At 45.0% G+C, this 27,585-nt stretch overlaps 1 protein-coding gene across 1 annotated transcript in view; it reads right to left on the minus strand.

Annotated features, from left to right (window-relative positions):
- MAP3K15 (mitogen-activated protein kinase kinase kinase 15) overlaps window positions 1-27,585 on the minus strand; it is a 128,724-nt gene that overhangs the window by 75,168 nt on the left and 25,971 nt on the right. Inside the window, exons 4-6 of the mRNA XM_039247384.1 lie at window positions 6,504-6,697; window positions 3,110-3,278; window positions 1,003-1,109 (exon numbers count right to left, since the gene is read on the minus strand). Of these exons, the coding sequence (XP_039103315.1) occupies window positions 1,003-1,109; window positions 3,110-3,278; window positions 6,504-6,697 (470 nt within the window). The remainder of the gene's footprint in view (window positions 1-1,002; window positions 1,110-3,109; window positions 3,279-6,503; window positions 6,698-27,585) is intronic.

Here is a 27,585-nt window from a genome sequence, read left to right on the forward strand (position 1 = left end):
CAAGGGCCTCTGTGGACGCAGGCCCACCCTCCACACTCAGCCTCACGGCATGTGCCTGCTTCACGTGTGTCCTGTGTTAGAGGCACCCTGGGCCCTCCCTGAGGGCACACCGCACATGACGAACACTAAGTTCCCACTTCTGTCCTGGCCCAACAGAATGGCCTTTTCCCCACCCCCATCCCACACTCTCTTCTGCCCACAAGGTTATTCTTACTACAAATTCCAAACCCAGCCCCCAAGAACCCAGGGGAGCTTCTTAAAAACCTCCAAGCAGGGGGCACCTGGGTGGCTCAGTCGGTTAAGCATCCGACTCTTGATTTCAGTTCAGGTCACGATCTCATGGTCTTATGATCAAGCTTCATGCTGGGCTCTGCACTGGGCATGGAGCCTACCAGAGATATTCTCTCTCTCTCTCTCTCTCTCTCTCTCTCTCTCTCTCTCTCTCTCTCTCTCTCCCTTGCCCACTCTGCCCAACCCAACCCCCTGCTGCCTTTCTCGTGCTCACTCTCTCTCAAAAAGAAAAAGAAAAACCTCCAAGGAGAATAACCTCGGCCCTCTGGTATGCTTCCACAGCATTTCGGGCAAACCTTCATTAAGACATTTATTACTCTGAGCTGTTGGGGCTTAATTTACACGTCTGATCTCACAGCTAGAACACAGGCTCCAAAGACAAAATCCCTGAAGACCGAGACCATACGCCTTGCCCATTTTCATAACCTTGGCATTTAGCACATGATCCGGCTCAGACTCAGTGAGAGGTGAATCAAAGAAAAATTGGGGGCATCTGGGTGGCTCCATCAGTTAAGCATCCAACTCCTGGTATCAGCTCGGTCATGATCTCATGGTTCGTGGGTTTGAGCCCTGCATCAGGCTCTGTGCTGACAGCGCAGAGGCTGCTTACAAGTCTCTCCCCCTCCCTCTAAAATAAATAAATAAACATTAAGAAAAAGAACTGAACAAGAAGCCGGTTTCAAAATTCTATACGTACACTATTACTCTTACCTGTTCAGTGCAAATGCATAATGGAATTTAATGTTATGCTGATCAGCCAAGTCACACGTAGGCAGCATTTTTAGTGTTTCTACCAGCTTCACCATAGCATCATAGTCCTGTTGGCAAGAGGGCTCACGGTGAGAAAGAGACGGAATACACAGCTCTTCGCAGATTTTTCTGAACAGTTATAAACATGACTGCCTCAGCATTTAAATACCAGCTTTCCCCTACACACAGCATTTAGTGAAGTTACTTACAGCCCATAAGAGAACAGGAATAAGATTTTTTTTTTTCAAACCCAAAATGGATGAGAGAAGAGACAGACAAAAAAATCTCTGCTACCAGAGGCCACAAAAAGATCAAGGGAAAGAAGTGTAAAGGCAACAGAAGCAAGCAAATGAGTCCAGCAGCCCCCCAAAAAGCTACCACGCTTTGAGTGCAGGAGAGTTAACACTAAGGGCACAGCTGTGGGGTAAGATGAGCAAGATAGAAATATACACGCAACCTTATGGTCACTTACTGTGTTAGGAGAGGAAACATGCGAGGTCCTTCCTATTTTGCCAGAAATAAGTGAATTCGTCTAAACCAGGGTTTCTCAACCTCGGCACTATCGACATTTGCGGGGCTGTCCTGTGCATTCTGGAATGTTATACAGCACCCACGGCCTCGACCCATAAGATGTCAGCAGCACCTCTCCCTACCCTCCAAGTTGTGAGAGCCAAAAATGTCTCCAGACACTGTCACATGTTCCCCTCGTTGAGAACCAAAGCTCTAAACTGCATAATTACCCAGGGGAAAATTGCTACTGTGTTTGTCTCGGCTGGGTCCCCTCTGAGCAATGCCATCTGCTACCCTTTCAGCCAGGCTTCGAATGCCGGTTACTGGCCAACTTGCTGACAGCCAGCTGCAGTCAGCTGAAGAGGACTTCCCACTGAAATCCCACGCCTGTTGTGTGGCTCTGCACCTTGAGGCTGCTGCTCGAGAGGAGGAGGCAGTGTATTCCAAGAAGCTTCCGGCTTACCTGTGAGCGTGAGAGTCCTACCAATGGAAGGTTATAAAAAGAAGAGATGTGTGAAGGCAAGGACAGAAGGAAGCCAGCAGCTCAATGGAATAAAGACTTCAAACAGGTCACTCCCATTCTCTTGTCCCCAAGGCCATGATCTAATCATTGTCAAGATCCCTAATAGCACCCGCTATTAAAGTCCATCAGATGCACCTGTTTATCGCCAGGGCCGGCGTTCTTAGTGGTTGACCCTTCTTTGTCTGGGTCATAAATGGACACCTCTCCTGTTTAGATTTAAAGACCTGTTGTCAACAACCCCAATTCGGCTTTGTAGAGTTCTGCAGGGAAGACACACTACCCAGTGTCCCCCACAGGGAAGGGAGTCAAGACATCCTTACAAATGGCTCAAAAGCACTGAACTTGGAGGGAGCAAACCACTTCCTTCATGGTACCGCACCCCACGAACTCTTTCTCAAGGACTCTCCACAAGTCTCTGGTGCTTGTTTCAGAATAAATATCTGCATTCCCTGGGTTCTGGATGTGCCTTGGCTACTCCCGCTCTGTCACTAATGGGTGGTGGGAAACAAAGAAGGAAGTGACAAAGGTCTAAAGAGAGAGGCACAGCGGAGGAGTTAAGAGCAAGGACAAGGGAGCCGGCTGCCTCTGTATGACTCGTGACGTTGCCAACTGCTGTGTGACTCTTGGACCACCTACTTAACTTCTCTGTGCCTCCTATTTCCTCATTTGTAAAATGGGGATAATCAGAGTATACATCCCATGAACGTGTGAAGAGAATCAAACGAATTAGTATTTGCCAAGAGCTGGAAGCAGTGCCTGGCATAAAGGGCATCGAAAATGTGAAACTCTACGCTCCTTTCATTAAGCAGTCCTCTGTACGAGATTCTGCTGGAGTGCCCATCTGGACCCACAAAACCTCCAATGTTATGACCACAACAGATATACTAGGTGACCTATGACCTAGCCACGTAACTGTTTAGTCTACAAAACAGATACCTAACCATACACCTGGTAGAGGCGTACTTCATATGAGGAATTGATTCCTTATGCCAAAGGAGAACTCTGTTCACACTCTCTGCCACTAAAAGTACTCACCTGGATGTCACGGTAAGACAGCAGTAAATTAATGATGATGTCTGGGGTCAGAACCTCGGTGTTGTCCATGCGGAGCTTGATCCGAGCCAGCTCCTTGGCCAGCTCATCACCCTGGTATTTCTCTCGGGCTCTCCGGATGTCGTTTAACAAGGTTTCTTTGTAGTAAGCACTGGAGAGGGAAATACACGCATCTGGGACTCCGCTTTCTTCAGTAGCTCACACTAGGTCCTCGTAGCCACGAGTGAGGTTAACACATGGTGGCCTCGACCCGGACCTAAGCCTCCCTGCACCAGCAGAGACAAGAGACCTGCCCCGCTTGCAAGTCCCATCCTGTATCAACTAACCACTCGACATCAACAAAGAAATTCAGTTCATTAGGACCTTGAAAGTGTTTTCAAAGGTGACCCCCATCTGTATTTGGATGACGCCCGGGACTTGCTACCCACCCCGCTCCTCTGACATTTTCAAAGACAAAGAGAGCAAGAGGTTGTCTTACTTGAATCATTATTTCCCCCACTATTCACGCATTATAACAAAGCTAAATACAACTCCAAAAGCCACGAACCACAGTACAATGCGAAGGTCTTTCCAATCAATCTATCAGGTATCCCCCACCTAATAATTCCAAAACTTTTTCCAGTTGGCCAAGGGTTGGAAACTGGATGTGCCCATGAGCAATCCAAGAAGCTGTGCCTGGCAGGTTATGAGCAACCTCTGCCTTTCACTCCCCTGATCACTTGCAACTGCCAGAATGCTCTTCTAACGTGCAGCTCAAATTCCTTCACGGCGGGATCAACAGACAATAGAGATGTGTGTCAGCATCGAAAGCAGGTCAAATCCACACTGGAATCTCTCACCGCAGCCTCTCAAAGAACCAATGCCTATACCTGGTACTTGGTTTAAAACCTTTAAAAATGATCCAATTTGATGTATAGAGGCCAACTTCCAATGACCGTAGATTTAAATATGTTGTTGACTTTCCAAGTAATGTTTTCATGGAGGCTGGGCACAGCCAGTAAGTGGCTGAGATGATTTCACCATAGAAAAACTAGGCTGTTCATTATAAGAAGGAGCAGGCTCAATAAAACAGTCTTCAGAGAAAGAGACTCACAATACCTAAGAACAAGGATTACTTTTTTTAAATAATTATAAAAGTACGCCAAATAAACATGAATACAGTACACGGCCTAGTCCAATGCTTATAACAAGACCTCGATTAACATTTCAAGAATGAAGTGATGCCCCACAGAAAATGATCAGGGCATTCCTTTTTCTTTTGTCTGTTGCTTATCATCCCAATGAGCAAATTAGCAGAGTCACCAGTGTTTAAAATTCTGTCATTAATCTAATGACTCATTAAGCTAGGTGACAGCCACTGTCCATTTGGCAGACTATAAAGGCATCAATGATATTAAAGTCTTATTAGTTTCCCCTGACAAGTACGAAGTTATACTTCAGTCTTGTTTTCAAGGCTAATTCTGAAAACTAGTTTTAATAAACTAAGAAACCTCAGAGGAGCCATACCCTGTAGGTAAATAAAACACTGAATTGGGTACGGCCTGGGGACCTCACCTATGTAATACACACGCAGCCATTTCTGCCCGTGGTCAGGAGTGAAGATGCTGCTGATCGATGGGAACTTGGAAATGGCTTCAAACCACTTCTCAGCACAAGGCTATGGGCAGCCTTCACTGATCCGTCCGAGTTGACACCTGAGCTAAAAACGTTATCTGCCATCCCTCTCACACAGGTCTTATACTATACCGTAAGCACCATGTACCCTCCCACCAACCCACCAAGGGGTGGAAGTGACCAAGAGGTATTTCAAGTCCTCTGAAATGATACCTAATCAAGAAGTGTTTTCCTACTGATGGAGACACACACTTAATGAAAAACAAACTTGAGTCGACTTCCTGCAGGACCTTTCTCATCTGGCAGACTCAAGCCAGCCTGTCTCCGTGTCTGATCTGAACACATAACTGATGAGCTTTCTCTCTAAACGTCACTAAAATGTTCACTGTGCAGCCAGTGGTGACCGAGTCAGGCTCTGCAGGAACGTGCCACAAATGGATCCCCATCTGCTGCCTGCATTGGCATTTGGTCACGTACGTCTGGGTTTCTAGTCTCATTTTCCCATTAAAGTGTACGGAAGGAAGCGTGTGTCCCAGTAAGAGATGGCAGGACAGAAAGAGAAAAGAGACCGTGAGTAAGTATGTACCTCACGCCACTGCCTCAACAGTAACATGTCACAGTTTCGGGAGCTCCCACCTGAGCCATAGTGGGACACGTGGTCCTTTCCACTTCAGTGTCAGTCAGTTCTGCCAGGGCTTTGGATTTTCATTTGTTTTGCAAGGACAAATCCTTCTTGTGACATAACTTACAAGACTAAATCCTTTAAATTGGCTGCAAGCAAAATCACTGGATCCTTTGGTTTAGTGGAGAACGTCTGGCCTCCAACTTTCAGAGGGAGACCATGTATGGCACGGTTCCTTGTGCGCAGAGGCTCAGACAGGTGAGCTGCCGTTCACACGGCTGCAAAGGGCAGGACTGTCTGGGCCAGGATTCGAAGCCAACCTGTCCCCCTGGGAATGAGTATTCCATACCTTCTCCAACCTAAACCTGCGAACACCTACCAACACACCCTGACGTCAGGAGGGCTGTGGCTTGACTCAACGCACCCGGCTTTATAGCACAAGAGCTTATGATCTGAGGGGCGCCTGGGTGGCTTAGTCGGTTAAGTATCTGACTTTCGCTTAGGTCATGATCTCGCTGTTCGTGGGTTCGAGCCCCGCGTCGGGCTCTGTGCTGACTGCCAGCTCAGAGCCTGGAGCCTATTTCAGAGTCTGTGTCTCCCTCTCTCTCTGACCCTCCCCTGCTCACGCCATCTCTCTCTCTCTCTCTCTCCTAGAAATAAAATTAAAAAAATTAAAAAAAAGAACTTATGGTCTGAATGACCTTGCTGAGCCATTTTAACAATCCCGACAACTGCATGGGGTTGGCGGTCGGGGGAGGTGAAATCATGTTCAGAACTGATCTTAAAGCAAGGAATCACAGGGCTGAAAGAGCATGAAAAACCCAGTAACTTAACTTCCTTGTTTTCTAGGTGAGAAAATGGCTACAGAGATTTATCGAAGTCACATGGGAAGTTGGGGCCAGACACAGGCTCAACCCTCACCTCCTAACTCCAGTTCTATTCTCTTTTGGCTACACCCCAATGGCCCAACTTAGTGAGGTAGCAAGGAAGAATAAAGGATTCCAGAAGACCTTAGCAAGGATGAGCTGGGGTTCCCTGTTCTCTGGGCATTATGATCTCCTGATGGTCTACTGCCTCCAGGAATGTGAAGGGAAATTTTTGGCAAAGCTCCCAGGGCTGTGGACAGTGAATGGGCATTACCATGAGGTCACGTGGATGTCCTTGAGGAGGCTTATAAACCTGTCCACCAGAGGCACACACAGCGGGCCCAGGATGGTGTCCCAGTTGGGCTGCATGTACTCGGAGGCACGCCTCTGGGCGTCACTCTCGCAGCAGAAATAATCAGCACACGGTGTCACGATGTACGGGATGAAATAATAATTTCCGCTAGATGCCTGGAAAAAAGAAATAAAATACGTTTCACCAAGCAATTCATGCGGGAGCCCAGCCGTGGATTCGGGCAGGTGGAAACGGCAGGCCAGGGAAGGAGAAAGTTATCGGAGAATGATTGACGGGGGGTGCGACAAGGCGACGCGTCTGTCAGGCACACAGCTGGAGACCACTCAATTCCACACTCTTGACCACAAAAATTTGGTTTCCGACGCCGGCCTGATCTGTGTCGGGCTCTGGACTTCACTGGCAGAGCTTTTAGGGTTTCAAGTCGTAGAGATGCCATCATTTCACTACGTGCCCCCCCCAGTGAGAGTGCGCTTGGGACCCACTGATGACCAAGAATTGCAATGTAAAGGCAGATACTCTTTTTTCCAGCATAGATGAAAAAGCCTCATTGCTCGATAATTTAACCACAGCTGAACTATTTTCAACTCTGTTGAGTAAAAATTGTTTTGCAGAAAGCGGATACCAAAAACTATGACGAGTCTTAGAGATATCTTGTAAAAGGACGTTAAAAAGTTCTATGTTGTCATATACTACTCAGCTAAAAGAGCATCTTTTTCTCTAAAAAATAATTACAATTTGACTATGCATCATGATCCTTTGTAAAGCATAAACATTACCTCTAAAAAGCCTTAGAAAATGCTCATTTAGCGCATGTGAGACTAAAATACATTCTTACATGACGTTCTTCTGTCACAGTCAATCTTTTGTCTACACAGTCATAAAAAGGAACCAGCTTAGGGGCACTGGGTGGCTCAGTCAGTTAAGCGTCTGATTTCGGCACAGGTCATGATCTTGTGTTTGCTGAGTTTGAGACCTGCATCAGGCTCTGTGCTGACAGCTCAGAGCCTGGACCCTGCTCTGGGTTATGTCTGTCTGTCTGTCTCTCTGCCCCTTCTCCACTCAGCACTGTCGCTCTCTCAAAAATAAATAAAAACATAAATAAATTCAAAATTTTAAAAAAGCAACTAGCTTAAAATCCTAGACTTAATTTTCATCTCTTCACTTAGTTTTAAAGTTTCATCTTTCACTTAGTTTTAAATTGCCAGAAACAATTACATCTCATTTTCGCTCCTTAATTTTGTAAACTAATGGAATTATTCAAGCATTTTAGAGTAATACAGATATAACCTTGGGAAGCACACTTTCTCCAAGTACTAGAAACCAAGTAAGCAATACAGCTTCTTCTAAATTAGAAAGAACTTCATTAATTACAGAAAAAACATGGTCAGAACACTACCATCTCAGATCAAACAGAAGCTGTGGGAAAACCTACCGCGCTGGGGAACTAATTTCAAATACCCACGTGACATACATTTTCAAGCCTTCCTTTTGAGTAAGACCTGCTTACACAAGAACAGGCAACTTTCTTATTTCTACCTGAACTCCAACTCTAACTACTTGTCCTGAGCCTCTCTCCTTCCTTTGTACCTTGTAGGGCATCTCTGAGTCCTACGTGGTCATGTTTTTAGGTCCCGAGGTATTCTAAGAAAAAAATTACTAGCGCTGCTCCATTCAAACACATCTTCGGCTGCGTCAGCAAACCTGTTCCGGAAAAGGCCAGACGGGAAGGATTCTTGATTCTGTGGGCCAGTGTCCGCTGCAGCCCCTCACCTTTGCTACTGCTGCCTGAGAGCAACTTTGGATGGCACAGAAACACGCGAGCATAACTACGTCCCAATAAAACTTTATTTATGGGCATACATCAGAATTTCGTATCCTCACATGTCCTGAAATACTCCTCACCTTTCAACATATTCCGACCACTTAAAAATGTAAAAACCCTTATCAGCTGACAGGTGACGCAAAAGCAGGTGGCAGGCCAGCCCTGTCTTACGTGAGGCTCCTTGATGCCCCATTATTCCTGAAAATAGCATTTTCTGAGAACGCTTACCCTGCTGCACAACAGCAGCTGAAGACTGTCCCCATGGGCAGCAGACAGTGGGGTTCAACCACTCAAAATACAGACACCAGTGTGTCATAAACAGAAGCGGCAAAAATCCAGGGGTGTGGTGACAACTGGGGAAGAGGGAGAAGACGACTTGAGCTCCTTGCCGGTGATCACTGGGAAGTGCCTGTACCAGGGGAACAATGACCCTTCCGTCCCTGGTTAAGATCTTCAAATTCTCAAAGAGAGCCTGGTACTGTCCAGCCAGGTCAGGCTGTGGTGGACTCCTATGTCTCCCTCATCTCTGACAAAACGCCATGCTGTTGAGGTAAACTCAAAGCCATTGACACAGTCAGAAGCTTAAACCTGTTCTTTCATCTGCAAGTGGCTGAGTTTATGGTAAAAAAAAAAAAAAAAAAAAAAGCCTCTGATTTCAGACAGAGGGAGAGGAGGGCTGTGTCGATCAGTGAGGTCTGGAAGGTAAAATATCTGTGAAGAAGCAGAGTTTTTTCCCTCAAAAGTTAGAGCTAGACAGGGAGGGGGTAGGGGACGGCAAGAAGCTTCTCAGATTATCTCCTCAGAAAAACAGCCCTAACTGGGGTGGGGGGGGGACCATTTTAAGTCTTTGTGAATTGTGTGAAAAGCATATGCCAATGGGGAAACACTTATTCTAGAAGATCAACTAATCTTGGTAAGAACAGCGAGACTCTAGCATCTGAGCTAGGATCCGCTCCCCCCCGGCCCTCCAGCCCAGCGTGACAGAAACACTACCCTGAGTGGGCACGGCAAGAAGATGGGGCTCCCTCTCGCCCCACCACCTCTACTCTGACAGTTCCTCCTTGGGAAGCCTCTGTCCCAGGCAACTGCAGTCAACAGGACCAGGGCAGGGGTAGGAGCCTGCCTCTCTCAGAACGGCCCCCTGCTTTTGAGTGGGGTACAGAGCAAGGGGGGAGGCCCCTCATCTTCCCTGGCTTATTTCACCAAGAAGAGCGGGCTCTGATCGCCTCTGTCCCAGGTCACAGAGAACAAGGACCCCACGTCAGGAAAGGCAAGCTGGGAATATGAGGGGCTGCCACCCCGCCCACTGTAAAGCAGGGGAGCGTCCTGGGAAACTCAGGCCACCACCCCCGCCCCCCGCTCCGAAGCAGTGGCACGCAGGTGCTGTTAGAAGGCAGAGGTCTGCGGCAGTGGACCGCCAGCATGGAGAACGCAGCACGGTCGAGTCCAAACTTAAGGGCACTCTCAAAACCAACGGAGATTTTTGAGGCAGGAAGTGAAGAGGAAGTTGGTAGTTCCAGGACAGCAATAGGTGACAGGCAGACCAGCTCGTTTACCGCAAAGAAACAGGGAAGAGAGAGCTGCTAAGAAGAGCCTTCATGAGGTCGGAGTAATCCTTGAAGGCAGGCCTTAAAGACCACCCCTGCAAAGGCACCCCACTTTAGTTGGGTCAGACTATGGAACACGTATGTCTCGGGCTTCGTCAAAAACACAGTCACCAGAGTATTGCTCGGCAATCTTGCCATGCGCAACTACGTGGATGGAACAAGAGGGTATTAAGCAAAGCGAAATGAGCCCATCAGAGAAAGACAAATATCATATGACTTCATTCATATGAGGAATTTAAGATACAAAACAAATGAACATAAGGGAAGGGACACAAAAATAATATAAAAAGCAAGGAGGGGAACAAAACATTAAGAGACTCTAAAATAGAGAGAACAAACAGGGTTGCTGGGGGGCTGTGGGGGGGATGGGCTAACTGGGTGAGGGGCATTAGGGAGGACACGTGTTGGGATGAGCACTGGGTGTGAGACATAGGGGATGAATCATTGGAATCTACTCCTAAAATCATTATTGCACTATATGCTAGCTAACTTGGAGGTAAAGTAAAAATAAATAATTTTTAAAAACCACAGTAATCAGCTAACAACCAGGGTGTATTCTCAATATGAGAAGAGCTTAAGGAAATCGAGGGGAGCTACAGTCAAGGAGAGCCCGGGTGCAACCACAGTGAGCCCTGGCTGGGGGCGGGGGGGTCAAAGTACCTGTGTACCTGACCAAGGCTACACCCTCCTCTGAAGAGTCACACCGCAGGGGGCACGCTGTGGGGCAAACAAACCAACAACAAAGATGAGCTCCAGAGACAGACGGAAAGAGATCGGCACCTAGAGTTGCTATAATGCATCATCTGAAATACCCAGTTTTCAACAAAAAACAAAGCGTGCCAACAAACAGGCCAACGTGATCCATACACAGGAGAAGCAGCAGGCAACAGATACTGGCTCTAGGAGACAAAGACTTGAAAGCAGATATTATAAAGATATTCTAAGAACTGAAAGAAACCATGCTGAAAAGAAAGAAAGATATGATGACAATGTCGCATCTAATAGACGTCAGTGAAGAGATAGAAATTTAAAAAAAACCAAAAAACAAAAACGAAAACAAAACAGCAAACGGAATCTCTGGAGTTCAGAAGTACAATGACCAAAATTAAAAATTCACTGAAGGGGCCCAACGGGAAATCAGAGGGGAAGAAACAATTGGCAAACTGGCAGACAGATCAACAGACGATGCGATCTGAAGAACAGAGAGAAAGAAGAATGGAGAAAAATCAACAGAGCCTCAAAAAAAAATGTGGGACACTACCCACTGAGCCAACAATATACGGCACACTACAGCGGTCCCAGAAGGCGAGCAGAGAAAGGAGCAGAAAAATATCCAAAGAAATCATTTCTGAAAACTTCATAAATGTGATTCGATCAATCTACATATCCAAGAAACTGAACGAACTTCATGTTGGATGAACTCAGAGATCCATACCCAGGTAGATCAGGCCAACATTTTCAAAGACAAAAAGAAAATCTTTTTTTAATTTATTTCTATTTTTTAATAGAATTTAGTTTATTGTCAAACTGGCTTCTATACAACACGCAGTGCTCATTCCAACAAGGGCCCTCCTCAGTGCCCATCACCCCCCTTCCCCCTCCCCCACCCCCATCAACCTTCAGTTTGTTCTCAGTATTTAAGAGTCTCTTATGGTTTGCCTCCCACCCTCTCTGTAACTTTTTTTTTTTTACCCTTTCCCCCAAAAGAAAATCTTGAAAGGTAAAAGGGTTTGGTCACGTACACGGGAAGTCTGATGAATCAACATCTGACTTTTCAGTGGAAATAACAGAAGCCCCAAGGCAGGAGGATGACATACTCAACGGGGCGAAAGAAAAAGTAAGTCAGCCACAACCTTCTACCCAACAAAACTAGATTTTCAGAATGAAGGGAAAAATAAAGACATTTTAAGACCAACAACAACTGAGATGATTTGTTCCTCAAAGAACCATCTTACAAAAACTACTACAAAAAGGAAGTTCTTTGGGCTGAAAGTGAGTGACACCAGACACTAAGTCTAACTGACTTGATAAAAAAGCATGCGAGGAAAGGTAAATGGTCAATGATAAGAGATGATATGATTGGGGGCACCTGGGTGGCTCAGTTGGTTAAGTGCCTGACTCTTGGTTTCAGCTCAGGTCATGGATCTCACGGTTCGTGTGATTGAGTCCCGTTTCGGGTTCTGCGCTGACGCTGAGGAGCCTGCTTGGGATTCTCTGTCTCTCTCCGCACCCCCCAACCAAAAGAAATAGATAAACTTTAAAAAAAAAAAAAAAAAGACTTTCTTTGCCATGCCAAGGTAAGGCATTTGGAGTTTATGTAAAAAAAAAAAAAAAAAAAGGATGCAGAAAAATGAACCCGGACCACTTTCTTTCACCATACACAAACATAAACTCAAAACGGATGAAAGACCTAAACGCAAGACAGGAAGCCATCAAAATCCTTGAGGAGAAAGCAGGCAAGAACCTCTCTGACCTAGGCAGCAGCAACTTCTTACTCAACACATCTCTAGAGGCAAGGGAAACCAAAGCAAAAATGAACTCCTAGGACCTCGTCAAAATAAAAAAGCTTCTGCACAGCAAATGAAATAATCTGCAAAACTAAAAGGCAACCGATGGAATGGGAGAAGGTATTTGCAAATGACCTATCAGATAAAGGGTTAGTATCCAAAATCTATAAAGAACCTATCAAACTCAACACTCAAAAAAACAAATAATCCAGGGGCGCCTGGGTGGCTTAGTCGGTTAAGTGTCCGACATTCGCTTAGGTCATGATCTCGCGGTTCATGGGTTTGAGCCCCGCGTCGGGCTCTGTGCTGCCAGCTCAGAGCCTGGAGCCTGTTTCAGAGTCTGTATCTCCCTCTCTCTCTGACCTTCCCCGGCTCACGCTGTCTCTCTCTCTCTCTCCTAGAAATACATAAAAATATTAAAAAAAAAAAAACAAAAAAACACATAATCCAGTGAAGAAATGGGTCAGAAGACATGAACAGACACTTCTCCAAAGAGGACATCCACATGGCCAAAAGACACATGAAACGATGCTCAATGTCACTCATCATCAGGGAAATACAAATCAAAACCACACGGAGATACCACCTCACACCTGTCAGAATGGCTAACATTAACAACTCAGGCAACGACAGATGTTGGCGAAGATGCAGAGGAAAGAGGATCTCTTTTGGACAGCTGGTGGAAATGCAAACGGGTGCAGCCATTCTGGAAAACAGTATGGAGGTTCCTCAAAAAATTAAAAAGAGAACTACCCTATGACCCAGCAATTGCACTACTAGGTATTTATCCAAGGGATACAGGTGTGCTGTTTCAAAGGGACACATGCACCCCAATGTTTATATAGCAGCGCTATCAACAATAGCCTAAGTATGATGGCAAGAGCCCAAATGTCCATCAACAGATGAATAAAGAAGAGGTGGTGTATGTATGCAATGGAGTATTACTCAGCAATCAAAAAGAATGAAATTTAGCCATCTGCAACTATGTGGATGGACCTAGAGGGTATTATGCTAAGTGAAATTAGCCAGTCAGAGGAAGACAAATAATCACATGACGTCACTCATACGAGGACTTTAAGATACAAAACGGATGAACATAAGGGAAGGGAAGCAAAAATAATATAAAAACAGGGAGGGGGACAAAAACCTAAGAGACTCTTAAATATAGAGAACGAACAGAGAGTTGCTGGAGGGCTTGTGGGAGGGGGGATGGGCGAAATGGGGCATTAAGGGATCTACTCCTGAAATCATTGTTACACCATATGCTAACTAACTTAGATGTAAATTTAAAAAAAGAAATAAAAATTTTAAAAAAGAAAAAATATTAAAACATAAAAAATTTAAAACAAAGATGATATGATGGCCAATTTCCCCTTTCTTAACTGATTTAAGGGACAATCACATTGGCACGCCTGGGAGCCTCAGTCAGGTGAGTGTCCAACTGTTGGTTTCAGCTCATGTCATGATCCCAGGGTCATGCGATCGAGCCAGGCATCCGGCTCTGCTGAGCGTGGAGCCTGCTTGGAATTCACGCTCTCCCCACCTCTGCCCCTGTCCCCCGCTCACTCTTACTCTCTTTAAGAATAAAACGACAACTGCATAAAATGACATATATAATCACATAATCTGTGTGTAACGTACAGAAATGGGATTTCCTAGACAGTGACAGCACAAAAGATGAAGGTGGAAACCACACAGCACCGGCATAAGGAGACAGCGCCACTTCTTAGCTACAATCCACAGAAACCAACAAAAAGTACCAGAAATGGTCAACAAAGAGGTGAGTGTCACTCTATAAATATATACCTTTCTTTCTTTCCTTCTCTCAGCTTCTTTAAAAACATCATACAGAGTAATGATTATAACAAAACTATTTCCCGTCTTTACACCTACATTACTCCGAGTGTCCGTAACTGAAGGCGCACGGATGCCACCTGTGTGGATACAAGTATTGCAGGTCTTAAAGCTCTTTCTACAACAAACACTTCTGCTGAAATCTTGTTCACCGTCTTTCTTCGGCAAGCCCGCTGCGCCCAAATAGCACCAAGGGAAACTGTCCCCATCCTACTCAAGTCCTCAATCGCGAGGTGTGAAAAAATGGGACCCTGGCAAGTAAACGCTACGTGCCGGTCCCGGGTAGGGCTCACGTGGGCAGGGCAGGGGCAGCGCACGTCACCCAGGCCCGCCCGCCACCAGCCAGGGATCGGATCCCTCGGGCAGACGGTCAGCCACAGAGAACAACGCGGAGAAAGAGAGGGAATATGGGACCTCGGACAACGGCTGGGCGAGCGGAATGAACGGGACTGGGCAGACAGCGGGAATCTGGAGCCTTGGCAAAGTAAAAATCCGCCCTTTGAGAAAAATCTCTCCTGAAGTGTATAAAAGTTGAAGAAATTTTACAGAAAGCAACAGGGACTGATGGCTACATTTACAAAAGCGATTCATAAACTTCCAAATGAAAGCACAGGCTTTTGAGTGCAGTGCTTTTGTGCTGACAAAGAGGAAGAATAGGCCCAAACATCTTCAAATGATGGAGCGCATTCAGACTTGTGTTGGTGGGGAGAACAGAAATTAAAAAGAAAAACATTGATTAGCATAACACATGTCCAGTAGCGAAGCAAGCCTGTATATTTGTAATTGTTATATTTATAAATGGAAACATCTCAAGAATCCAGCTTATTAAAACACATTCAACAAAGGCAGCTTAGTTTCCTACAATAAAGGGGCATTAGAACCAGTATGCAAGGCACATTAATATGTAAACCCTTACTCCAAACAGTCTTCAAAGATCTCCCAAAGGAAGATTCTGATATAGTAAGTGGGGTCAGGGAGCAGAGTAAAAGCCACTGGTCTCAGACACTGGGACATTTGGGAGTGGAGGAATCTGTCCTCCGAAAGTTTCTAGTCCCTACCTTAGTAATGGAGATTTCTAGAACTACTGCCACGTACGGATTCACCACCATGAACAGACTGTCCTACGGCATCACTAGGTTGAAGAACAGGTGCTTTTTAAAAAGCTCTCATTATAAAATTTATACAGTCTCAAATGCCACACTTTTTTTTTCCTTTGCCAGTCACCAATTTTATTTTTTAAGTTAAATTTTAACTCCAGGTCGTTAACACACAGTGTTACATTAGTTTCAGGCTTACAATATACTGATTCAACAATTCCATACTCAAATGTCCTAATTTTTTAATGCCTGCCTAAATACTCCACGTGGTAACCATTTACCGTGCACTTAACCATTCTCCTATTGTTTACCTTCGTTCTGAAAATGTTCTGACTATACACAGAGATGAACACCTTTGCAACTTCACACTGTGGTCTTTTCCCAAGAATGACATGACTAGAGGAAGTTTAGGGCTCTTGGTGTGGGCTGCTGTCACAGCGGGAGGAGCAGACGCATTTCCTCTTCATCGTCTTTTCAGCAGACCTGGGGTAGTGGGGTGGTTGTCCCCCCACGTTTGCTAAGTGAAGAGAGAAAGAAATACCTTATTTATACTGAAATAGGAAGTATCCTACCATCTCTGCTCAAGCACAGCAAGATGGCGGAGGACCGGAAGGGCCACGGACTGACCCCCAGTTCCATTCCTTCCTGGACGAATGACCCTGGACAAGGCATTTCCCTATCTAAATCTGAGTGGTCTCATCTTTAACATAGGGACAGTTGTACCGTCAACTTTATTAGGTGACAGAGGCTTAAATACAGCCAGGGCAGAGAGTGGGCACACAGTACGTGGTAGCTGTGCTCAAAAGTTCGAGGCCAGCCCAGGAGCTGTGAATCTGGCATCTATTAATCCTTGGGAGTCTGTGAATTTGAATGAGAAGAAAATTACATCTTTGTCACCATTTACCTTTAAATGAATTGTAAAGTTGCCTTCAATTAGGAACAGAGGTAACACATCTTAGTTTCAGCAGGACCTGGGACCTTGTCACTAACAGAAATTCTAGAATTTTTTGGGTCACATGACACTTCCTGCAGAGATCTCAAAATAACCTTTATACCCACTACCACTCCAAACTCCTGATACTTTTCGGACCTACTGTTTGATATTATTTGTGACATTAATAGAGGCATCTAGATTATAATGTGCAACTTTAAAAAATATTTTAATAACCAGGTTTCAGTATAATTGGTCTCCTTGGTAATCCTTTGTATTTACTTAAACATTTTAAGATATGTTCTGAGAAGGGGTCCAGAAGCTCCTCCAGATTGACAAAGGGGTCCCAAGGCCCCCCCAAATCTAAGAGCATCTGCTCTGGACTCCCCAGTAGATGGTTCACAAAGAACATTCTACCTGCAGCCCTAAAACCTAAGCGCTTCTCCAGTGGGCTTCACATATGAAGACCTTTATGGACTAGAGCACGATTCCCACCCACGAACAGCAGTCTGGATTGTCCGGGGCATCCCAGGAGAGCAGAGCGTGCCGGGCTCTTCCCCTCACGGTCCCCGGGTTTTAGTAATGACCACTAACCAAGGACACTCAGGACACGGCCTTCAGCTGGCTCCAGTGCAGCTACTCTGTGCAAGAAGGCCAAGGCTCCAAGGCAGCCAGCACAGGAATCCAGGTGAAGGGGCCTCGCCACGCCAGCACTTATTTTTATTTAAGGCTAGCAGCGGGTGGCAACGCTGGTCATAAACAGCACAAGTGTTATCGATTCATTCTTTGGCGCAAATAAAAAGTGTAAAATCCTCTCCCGACAGACTACTTAATGAGACTTTCACGCTCAAGGTCCTCAAGAACAGTTTTTATCACGATACTAACATTTTGTCAGTCAATGAATGGCCCAGTCAGAAGAGAGGGGGGCAATCTAAGGCAGGTGGAAGCTGGTTTAACACTACCCAAGATGAAATGATTTCTGAGCACTCAGGGAAGAATGCCTACCTTGAATGCTGGCAGAATGTAGTACTGTGGAGCCTGGATTTTGCAATGCAAAGGCCTGCAAATCCTTTGTGAAAATGGAAACTGGAAAAGCATGGAAAAGTGTTCCCAAGAAGATTTACAGAGCAGATGAATAAACATGGGACAGTAAGTTTTCAAAAGTTATTTAACATGAGCATGCATGAAAAAGTCCATTTATTAAGAAAGAGAATCCAAGTCAGAGGCTGCTCAAAAAAAAAAAAAAAAAAAAAAAAAAAATACAAAGTTTTAAGCCTGATAGATAGAATTCTTTGTCTAGTCAGTTACAGGAGAATCTTCAAAATCCCACACATGCACACCAGGGGAATGCAGGTGTTTTTTGGGGGGGGTGTTTTAAAATTGATGCAAATAGCATTCCATATTGCTACTTTTCTCCATTTGGTCAGGATAGGAACTAATAATACACAGAAGCTGAATAACAGTTTCAACCGAATCATCAGGCTGTAGTGACACTTCAAAGGTAAATGAAGAGGGGCGCCTGGGTGGCTCAGTTAACTGTCCGACTTTTGCTCAGGTCATAATCTCACAGTTCGTAGGTTCGAGACCCGCATTGGGCTCTGTGCTGAGTGTTTGCTTGGAGCCTGGAGCCTGCTTCGGATTCTGGGTCTCCTTCTCTCTCTACCCTTCCCCTGCTGTGCTCTGTCTCACCTGTCTCCCAAAAATAAATGTAAAAAAAAAAAAAATGGTAAATGAAGAGGTCCCTGCCAGAAACACGCCATGCAGCATCAAGGGAACTACCACAACTGCTCACCTGCTTTGTGCAAACAACTGAATGGCTAAAACCCTAGAATTATGTCAGATCCACCAGGAACTTCAGGAATCACCTGATGAATCACCTCATTTTATACAGAAGGAAACCGAGACCCAGAAAGGTTAACCAACTGGCCCGCAGAGGACCACAGAGCCACACAAACCTCAGGTCTTTCCCCTTCCTCCCCAGGATTCTTGTCGGTACTTCATTATGGCTTAATTCTGACATACCCTTAAATAAAGGGAGCCATGTTCCACAAAATACCCAACACAAATGGATGGGTGAATGGTGAGCTGTATGGGATATGAATCGTATCACAATTTAAAACAAATAAATGGGCATCTTCAGACACCAAAGACTTATCCAGTTGGGAGGCAGAATCAGGCATTGCTGTTTTGGTTCTGACATTGGCCCTGTGCAATGGGACATCACTCCCGGGACACTCAAGAGGAACAGGCAAAAGCTCTGTGGATTGCACTTGCAGAATACTCCCAATTTGAAAGAGAACACAAGGCCACAAGCGCGTAGGGGGGAAAAAAGACATCAAGACTAGAGAAAAGAGAATTTAAAATAAGGAAGAAACACTAGGGGCTCCTGGGCGGCTCAGTCGGTTAAGCGTCTGACTTCAGCTGAGATCATAATCTCGCAGTTCATGAGTTCGAGCCCCTCGTTGGGTTCCACAATAAAAGTGTGGAGCCTGCTTGGGATTCTCGGTCTCGCTCTTGCTCTTGGTCTCTGTCTGTCTGTCTTTCTCTTCCCGCCCCCACTTGTGCTCTCTCTCTCTCTCTCACAATACCTTAAAAAAAAAAAAAAAAAGATGAGGTAGAAATATTAAAAAATAGCTACACAAATAGACAAATATTCAAAGGACAGAGATTTTTACATAAACCATATTCTATGTGTAAAATAAAATTCTGCCTCTCCATTCACTAGGAGACATAGCCTTCTTGTTGGAAATTGGATCTTCACTAACAAAAGTGGTAGAAATTCTGATCTGAACTCAGAAAACCCAGAGGATATCTAAAGGAGAAAGGAAATTTAATTGCTTTTTTTATCAAAGCGTCCCTAAGCCATCTATATCATCTTTGATAATTTTGGATCCCAAGTCATGGCAAACTGAAAAGTGAGGAACACAAGAAGGAAAGACCAAGAGAAATTCTGTTACGCCAAACTCAAGTACTAAATTTGCTTGTAAGCCAAGTCAAAGACTTCGAATATTGTAGAAAACGTACCCAATATTGCCAATGTCTGTTTCTCAAAGAATTTCCAATTTACTGGGATTATAGAGATAACTATTTCAATGGGAACAATGAGTTTCTCTTAAATCTCATTGGCTTTGCAGGAAAAAGCCACACTTAGTCCAGAGGTCGAGAACCAGATTAATCTTTTAATAAGGTGCTTTTTAATAACATGATCCTAGCTCAGAAATTCAACTTTGATTTTTAAAAACCAACCATGAACTCTGGCTTTAGGACATGACAAATGAAAATAAGGTCTAGTGCATTTTTAACAATTCCTCCTGTAAGTACTGGGTGGAATATCTCATCTTCTCCTGGTAATTTTCCTAGGGGACAGGGCAGGTAAATGGCCCCATATTTCCTTTCTGGTGAGGCTATGTATGGCGTCCAGGTAATTACCCACCAATTCAATGAAAGACAATGATTTCTGTGCCTCTCAGCCTTAAACAAACAGTCCTTAGTCTCGGGGTATATAGGATTTGTAAATTTCTCAAATAAAATGATTATAATGTGGTGGACACACAGGCACACAGACACCACGCCCCCCCATGGTCAAGGTAGGATGTGTGGCCCCAACTGCCTCGCCAGCCGACAGGACCTCACCCAAGGTCACACACCTTCCAGGGAGGGCTGGATGCAGGAGGGCAGAGGCCTGGCCATCTCACCCCGACTCAGGCCATTCCAGCTCCAGAGCGGCCCACGGGGTCAGCCACGGCTGGCACCGAGCCTGCCTCCCAGCTGCGTCTCCCTCTGCCTGGTCCTGCTTCCCTCCCTCTGCTTCCTCAGCCTCGACCCCAAGGGCACCCTGAATAAATCTCCCGCACACTCAACTCAGTCTCAGAGTCCACTTCCACGGGGAAACCAACCTGCAAAACATACCATGACATTGAAGGTATGATTATTTTTTGCAAAGAAAAAACAGTTCAAGAATACCTGTGGACTGTGTACATGAGTAACAAACTACCAGGAAGCTTTAAGGTTTAACAGATAAAGTAGTCTCTCAGGGTTGGCTAACGTTTCCACTCTTGTTCCCATAAAGGCTTAACCTTGATCTTTCATCATACAAACAGGTTTTCTGAAGTGATAAAATGCTGAAAATGGCTCTCTTTGGTATCTGTAAAGCAGTAGGAAATAGCTTAAGGGCAAAAATAATACAGAAAAGCAATTTTTATGGAACCTGGATCAAAAGCTGAATTACATAGCGGGATGGGTGCATTTGGGGAAGGGGATTAAGGTACACTTAGTATGACCAAGCACTGAAGAAAACTGTACAATCACTATATTGTACACCTCAAACTGATACAAACACCCTGTTAACTACAATGAAATGAAAATGAAAAAGTTAAAAAACCTGAATTATGGGGCACCAGGGTGGCTCAATTGGTTAAAGTGTCCAACTTCAGCTCAGGTCATGATCTCAGAGTGCTTGAGTTTGAGCCCTGCACTGGGCTCTGTGCTGATAGCGCAGAGCCTTCTTGGAATTCTCTCTCTCTCTCTCTCTCTCTCTCTCTCTCTGCCCCTCCTCCACTTGCTTCCTCTCTCTCAAAAAAAAAACCTTAAAAAAAACCTGAATTACATTTTTGACTCAAATACTGAATTAAGTAAAATATGTTGAGTGTTAAAGATTTTTATAAAAAGTATATTAAAATATTTTTTATAGTTTGTCAAGTTGGTTTCCATATAACACCTAGTGCTGATCCCAAGAAGTGCCCTCCTCCATGCTCATCACCCCCCTTCCCCCTCCCCCACCCGCCCTCAGTTTGTTCTCAGCATTTAAGAGTCTCTCATGGTTTGCCTCCCTCCCTCTCCCCCACTATTTTTCCCCTTCTTCTCCTGCTTCATCCTCCATTAACTTTCTCCTAATCCACCTATACGTGCAAACATATGGTATTTGTCCTTCTCTGCCTGACTTATTTCACTCAGCATAACACACTCAAGATCCATCCATGTTGCTACACATGGCCAGATTTCATTCTTTCTCATTGCCATGTAGTATTCCATCGTATAGATAAACCACATCTTCTTGATCCATTCATCAGTTGATGGACAATTAGGATATTTCCATAATTTGGCTCTTGTTGAGAGTGCTGCTATGAACATTGGGGTCCATGTGCCCCTAGGCATCAGCACTCCTGTATCCGCTGGGTAAATTCCTAGCAGTGCTATTGCTGGATCATAGCGGAGTCCTATTAATTTTTTGAGGAGCCTCCACACTGTTTTCCAGAGGGGCTGCACCAGTTTACATTCCCACCAGCAGCGTAGGAGGGGGCCCGTTTCTCCACATCCTCGCCAGCATTGAGAGTCTCCTGATTTGTTCATTTTAGCCACTCTGACCAGCGTGAGGTGATATCTCAGTGTGGTTTTGATTTGGATTTCCCTGATGAGGAGGGATGCTGAGGATCACTTCATGTGTCTGTTGGCCATCTGGATGTCCTCTTTGGAGAAGTGTCTGTTCATGTCTTCTGCCCATTTCTTCACAGGATTAATTGATTTTAAAATGTAGAGTTTGGAGAGAACCTTATAGAATTTGAATACTAGCCATTTATCTGATATGTCATTTGCAACTGTCTTTTCCCATTCCGTCAGTTGCCTATTAGTTTTGTGGGTTGTTTCCTTTGCCGTGCAGAAGCTTTTTATCTTGATGAGGTCCCAGTAGTTCATTTTTGCTCTTGATTCCCTTGCCTTTGGGGATGTGTCAAGTAAGAAATTGCTGCAGTGGAGGTCAAGGAGGTTGTTTCCTGCTTTGTCTTCTAGGATTTTTATGGTTTCCTGTCTCACATTCAGGTCCTTTATCCACTTTATTTTTGTGTATGGTGTGAGAAAATGATCTAGTTTCATTCTTCTGCGTGTTGCTGTCCAGTTCTGTCAGCACCATCTGGTAAAGAGGCTGTCTTTTTTCATTGGATGCTCTTCCACGCTTTGTCAAAGATTAGTTGGCCATACATTTATGGGTCCAGTAAAATATTTTTTTAAACATTTTAGTTTTTGAGAGCGCGCATGTGCATGCATGAGTAGGGGAGGGGCAGAGAGAGAGGAGGACAGGATGGGAAGCGGGCTCCCTGCTGATCTCAGGGTCATGAGTTCAAGTCCCATGCTGGGTGGAGAGCTTATTTAAAATAAATAAATAGCCTTTCTGCCCGTGGACGCCGCCGAGTAAGCATCGATAAAGTCTCCCCTCCCACCGCCGTCATGTCTAAGTCAGAGTCTCCCAAAGAGCCTGAACAGCTGCGGAAGCTTTTCATCGGAGGTTTGAGCTTTGAAACAACCGATGAGAGTCTGAGGAGCCATTTTGAGCAATGGGGAACGCTTACGGACTGTGTGGTAATGAGAGATCCAAACACCAAGCGCTCCAGAGGCTTTGGGTTTGTCACCTATGCCACTGTGGAGGAGGTGGATGCGGCCATGAATGCAAGGCCACACAAGGTGGATGGAAGAGTTGTAGAACCAAAGAGGGCTGTCTCGAGAGAAGATTCTCAAAGACCTGGTGCCCACCTAACTGTGAAAAAGATTTTTGTTGGTGGCATTAAAGAAGACACTGAAGAACATCATCTAAGAGATTATTTTGAACAGTATGGGAAAATTGAAGTGATCGAAATCATGACTGACCGAGGCAGTGGCAAAAAGAGAGGCTTTGCTTTTGTAACATTTGATGACCATGACTCTGTAGACAAGATTGTTATTCCAAAATACCATACTGTGAACGGCCACAACTGTGAAGTAAGGAAGGCTCTGTCTAAACAAGAGATGGCTAGTGCTTCCTCCAGCCAAAGAGGTCGAAGTGGTTCTGGAAACTTCGGTGGTGGTCGTGGAGGTGGTTTTGGTGGGAATGACAACTTTGGTCGTGGAGGAAACTTCAGTGGGCGTGGTGGCTTTGGTGGCAGTCGAGGTGGTGGTGGATATGGTGGCAGTGGGGATGGCTATAACGGATTTGGTAATGATGGAAGCAACTTTGGAGGTGGTGGAAGCTATAATGATTTTGGCAATTACAACAATCAGTCTTCAAATTTTGGACCCATGAAAGGAGGAAATTTTGGAGGCAGAAGCTCTGGCCCCTATGGTGGTGGAGGCCAATACTTTGCCAAACCACGAAACCAAGGTGGCTATGGCGGTTCCAGCAGCAGCAGTAGCTATGGCAGTGGCAGAAGGTTTTAATTACTGCCAGGAAACAAAGCTTAGCCGGAGAGGAGAGCCAGAGAAGTGACAGGGAAGCTACAGGTTACAACAGATTTGTGAACTCAGCCAAGCACAGTGGTGGCAGGGCCTAGCTGCTACAAAGAAGACATGTTTTAGACAATACTCATGTGTATGGGCAAAAAACTCGAGGACTGTATTTGTGACTAATTGTATAACAGGTTATTTTAGTTTCTGTTCTGTGGAAACTGTAAAGCATTCCAACAAAGGGTTTTAATGTAGATTTTTTTTTTTTGCACCCATGCTGTTGATTGCTAAATGTAATAGTCTGATCATGACGCTGAATAAATGTGTCTTTTTTAAAAAAAAAATAAATAAAATAAAATAAAATAAATAAATAAACTTTAAAAAAGCCATCCTGTAAAGGAAATTTAAAAATGTTTTTAGGGGTGCCTCGGTTGGTTAAGTGTCTGGTTTCAGCTTAGGTCATGATCTCACTGCTGGTGGGTTCGAGCCCCGCACCGGGCTCTGTGCTAACAGGTCAGAGCCTGGTGCCTGCTTCAGATTCTGTGTCTCCCCTGCTCATACTCGTGCATGCTCACTCTCTCTCAAAAATAAACATTAAAAAAATGTTTTCAATGATTTTATTGGGGGCACCTGGGTGGCTCAATTATGCATCCCACTCTTGGTTTTGGCTCAGGTCATGATCTCACAGTTCATAGGATCGAGCGTCACGTCAAGCTCCACGCTACAGCATGGAACCTGCTTGGGATTCTCTTTCTCCCTCTCTCTCTGTCCCTCCTCCAACCTCCCCCCCAAAATAAATAAGTGAACTTAAGAAAAGAAAATGATTTTATTTACTTCCTAAAGAATAAAATATCCAGGTATAAATTTAACCAAGAAAGTGGAAAGCCTTGTACACTGAAGACTACAAAACCAATGCTGAAATAAAGAGGACTGAGATAACTGCAAAGACAGGCCTGTGGTTGGACTGGAAGGCAGACTCGATAACAATGTCAATACCACTCAAGCGATACACAGATACAATGTGATCCCCATCGAAATTCCAATGGCCTTTTTTGTTCCAACGCAAAAGCCAACTTTCTAATTCATACAGAATTGCAAGTGGCCCCAGATGGCCATAACGACGTTGAAAAAGAACAAAGTTGAGGAACGAGATTTCCTAACTTCAAAAATTACTACAAAACTACAGTAACCACAAAACCACAACACTGGCGTAAGGGTCAATATCCAGATCAATGGAGCAGAATTTAAAGTCCAGAAGCAAATCTTTACATTTCTGGTCAGTTGACTTTGATAAGGGTGCCGAGACAATTCACCTGGGAAAGAAGAGTCTTTTTTAAGAAATGGTTTTGGATGGAGTGCGTGAGTGGCTTAGCCAGTTGAGCACTTCAGTTCAGGTCATGATCTCAAGGTCCGTAAGCTCGAGACCCACATCGGGCTCTGTGCTGACACCTCGGAGCCTGAAGCCTGCTTCAGATTCTTTCTCCCTCTCTCTCTCTCTCTCTCTCTTTGCCCCTCTCCCACTTGTGCTCTGTGTTTGTCTCTCTCTCAAAAAGAAACATTTAAAATTTAAAAAAAAAAAAAAAAGAAAGAAAAAGAAAATTGGTGTTGGGACAACTCCATCTCCACATGCAAAAGAAAGAAGGTAGACCCCAATCTCACACCAGCTACAAAAAGTAACTCAAAATTCATTGGAGAGCCAAAACCATAAAACTTTTTTTATTTTTTAATTTTCTTGAAAAATGTTTTTTTAAATTCTAGTATGATTAACATATAGTGTTGCATTAGTTTCAGATGTGTGTATATATAATGAACTTAATTTTTTTAATGTTTATTTTGACAGAGGGAGAGAACGGGTGGTGGGGGCTGTGAAGAAACTAGACCTTTATTGCTGGTAGAAATGGAAAAAATGGTCCAGACACTTTGGGTATCATTTTGGTAGTTTCTTTAAAAGTTAAGCATATATTTACCTTATGATGTAGTAATTCCAACCCTGGCTATTCACCCAGGAGGAATGAAGACCTATTTCCATGCAAACATCTGTACTTGGATGTTGAAAGGAATGTTATTCATAATAACCAAAAAGTGCAAACAATCCAAATGCCCATCAACTTTTTAACGGCTCACCAGTATTCTTTTTAATGTTTATTTTTGAGAGAGAGAGAGAGAGAGAGACAGAGTGCAACCAGGAAAGGGGCAGAGAGAGAGGGAGACACAGAATCTGAGGCAGGCTCCAGGCGCTGAGCTGTCAGCCCAGAGCCCGACGTGGTGCAGGGCTTGAACCCACCAGCTGTGAGGTCAGGACCTGAGCGGAAGCTGCAGGCTTAACCGAATGAACCAACCAAAGCCCCTGCGGGCTAGCATTCTATCGTGTTGGGTATTCCATATTGTATCTAGATTAGCCTTTGTGTAGCTATTCAGGGAAACAAAATGTGCATCAGCCAGAGAAAGGACACTGCTTGACATACAAAGGAACTACTGAGGCAGGCTACCTCATGGAGGAACCTCACAGTCATCATACTAAGTGAGAGAAACTAAACACAAAAGACCACATTATTGTATGGTTCCATTTACATGAAAAATCGTGGAAAGGCAGACCTTTAAGACATAAAGCAAATGAGTGGTTGCTTGGGGCTGCAAGGTGCCAACAGGGATTGTGTGCAAACAGGAATTTTGGGGGGTGATGAAAATGGTCTCAACCTGGACTGTGGTGATAGCAACCCAACTCTCTCATTTAGTCAAAATCACTCTTTCCTGTGCACACAGGCGAGCCTAACAGTATGTACACTGTGCCTAATTACAGCATTAAAGAAAACCCTGGAGGGGGACCCCGGTGGCTCAGCTGGTTAAGTGTCCTTCAGCTCAGGTACCTCATGATCTGACTGTTGGGGAGTCTGAGCCCCATGTCAGGCTCTGTGCTGACAGCTCAGAGCCTGGAGCCTGCTTTGGATTCTGTGTGTGTATCTCTCTCTCCTCCCCTTTCCTGCTCGTGCTCTGGGTTGGTCTCTCTCAAAAAAAAAAGAACATTTGAAAACAAAACCTGGAACATGAGAACAGGAGCATGGTCTGAAAAAGAGCCGAGTACAAAGTTGATCCTGTGTTTCCAGAGAGCAGACGAGCCCAGAATGGCTGCAGGTGTGGTCCAGCCTGAAGCCTAGAAGCTGGCTTCCCATCCTCCACACCCCTGCAAAACAACGGTTCCTAGAAATGGAAGGAAGGGTGCCTCCCTGTGATGGTTTATTTCATGTGCCACCTTGACTGGCCTTGGGGTATCCAGATTAACCAGGGCTGGGGGGGGGCTTCCAGAGGAGAGGAGCATTTGAGTCCGTGTGGGTGGGCATCACCCAGTCCACGGGGGCTTGGACAGAAGCTGAGAAAAAGAGGCATCTGCCCGTCTTGTCGCCTTGCTGCTTGAGCTGGGACAGTCATCTCTGACCTTGGGATTAAAATTTACACCATCGCTCCCCTAATTCTAAGGCCTCAGGACTTGGGAGTGAATCACACCAACGGCTCTCCTGGGTGTCTGGCTTGCAGACGGCCGACGGTGGGAATTCTCAGCCCCCATAATTACGCGAGGTGGTTCCTCACAGTAAATTTCTCCCTCTCCCTGGATCTCCTACTGGCTCAGTTCGTCTGGAGAGCCTGGACTCGTACCCCGGGCCTCTACCAGGGATCTCAGAGCCTCCAGGTCTCCACCTCCTCACAAATCACTTCAGGCATTCAGCGGCGTGTTCAGTGTACACCTGCCTCACCTAACTTGCTAGGTTACTGCCTACCGAGAGGTACTGTTGTACCTCTTTTTTAAGCTGATTATTACAGACCCCCAAATTTCATCAGATTCTTCCCCCAAACCTGTGCAGTCAGACAAGTCAGATCCCTGTTTCTAAGCAGCACTAGCTCAATCCATATTGAGGGGACAAGTGAGTAAACTCTCCTTAAAAGTCACCTGATTTACTGTGACATTCTTTTTCATTGTTTAATCACTATTAGCTATGAGATGACCATTCTGCTTATCCCAACCTTTTTTTTTTTAATGTTTA

Source organism: Hyaena hyaena, unplaced genomic scaffold (genome assembly GCF_003009895.1).
Source record: "Hyaena hyaena isolate Hyena2069 unplaced genomic scaffold, ASM300989v1 scaffold_295, whole genome shotgun sequence".
NCBI classification, from domain to species: domain Eukaryota; kingdom Metazoa; phylum Chordata; class Mammalia; order Carnivora; family Hyaenidae; genus Hyaena; species Hyaena hyaena.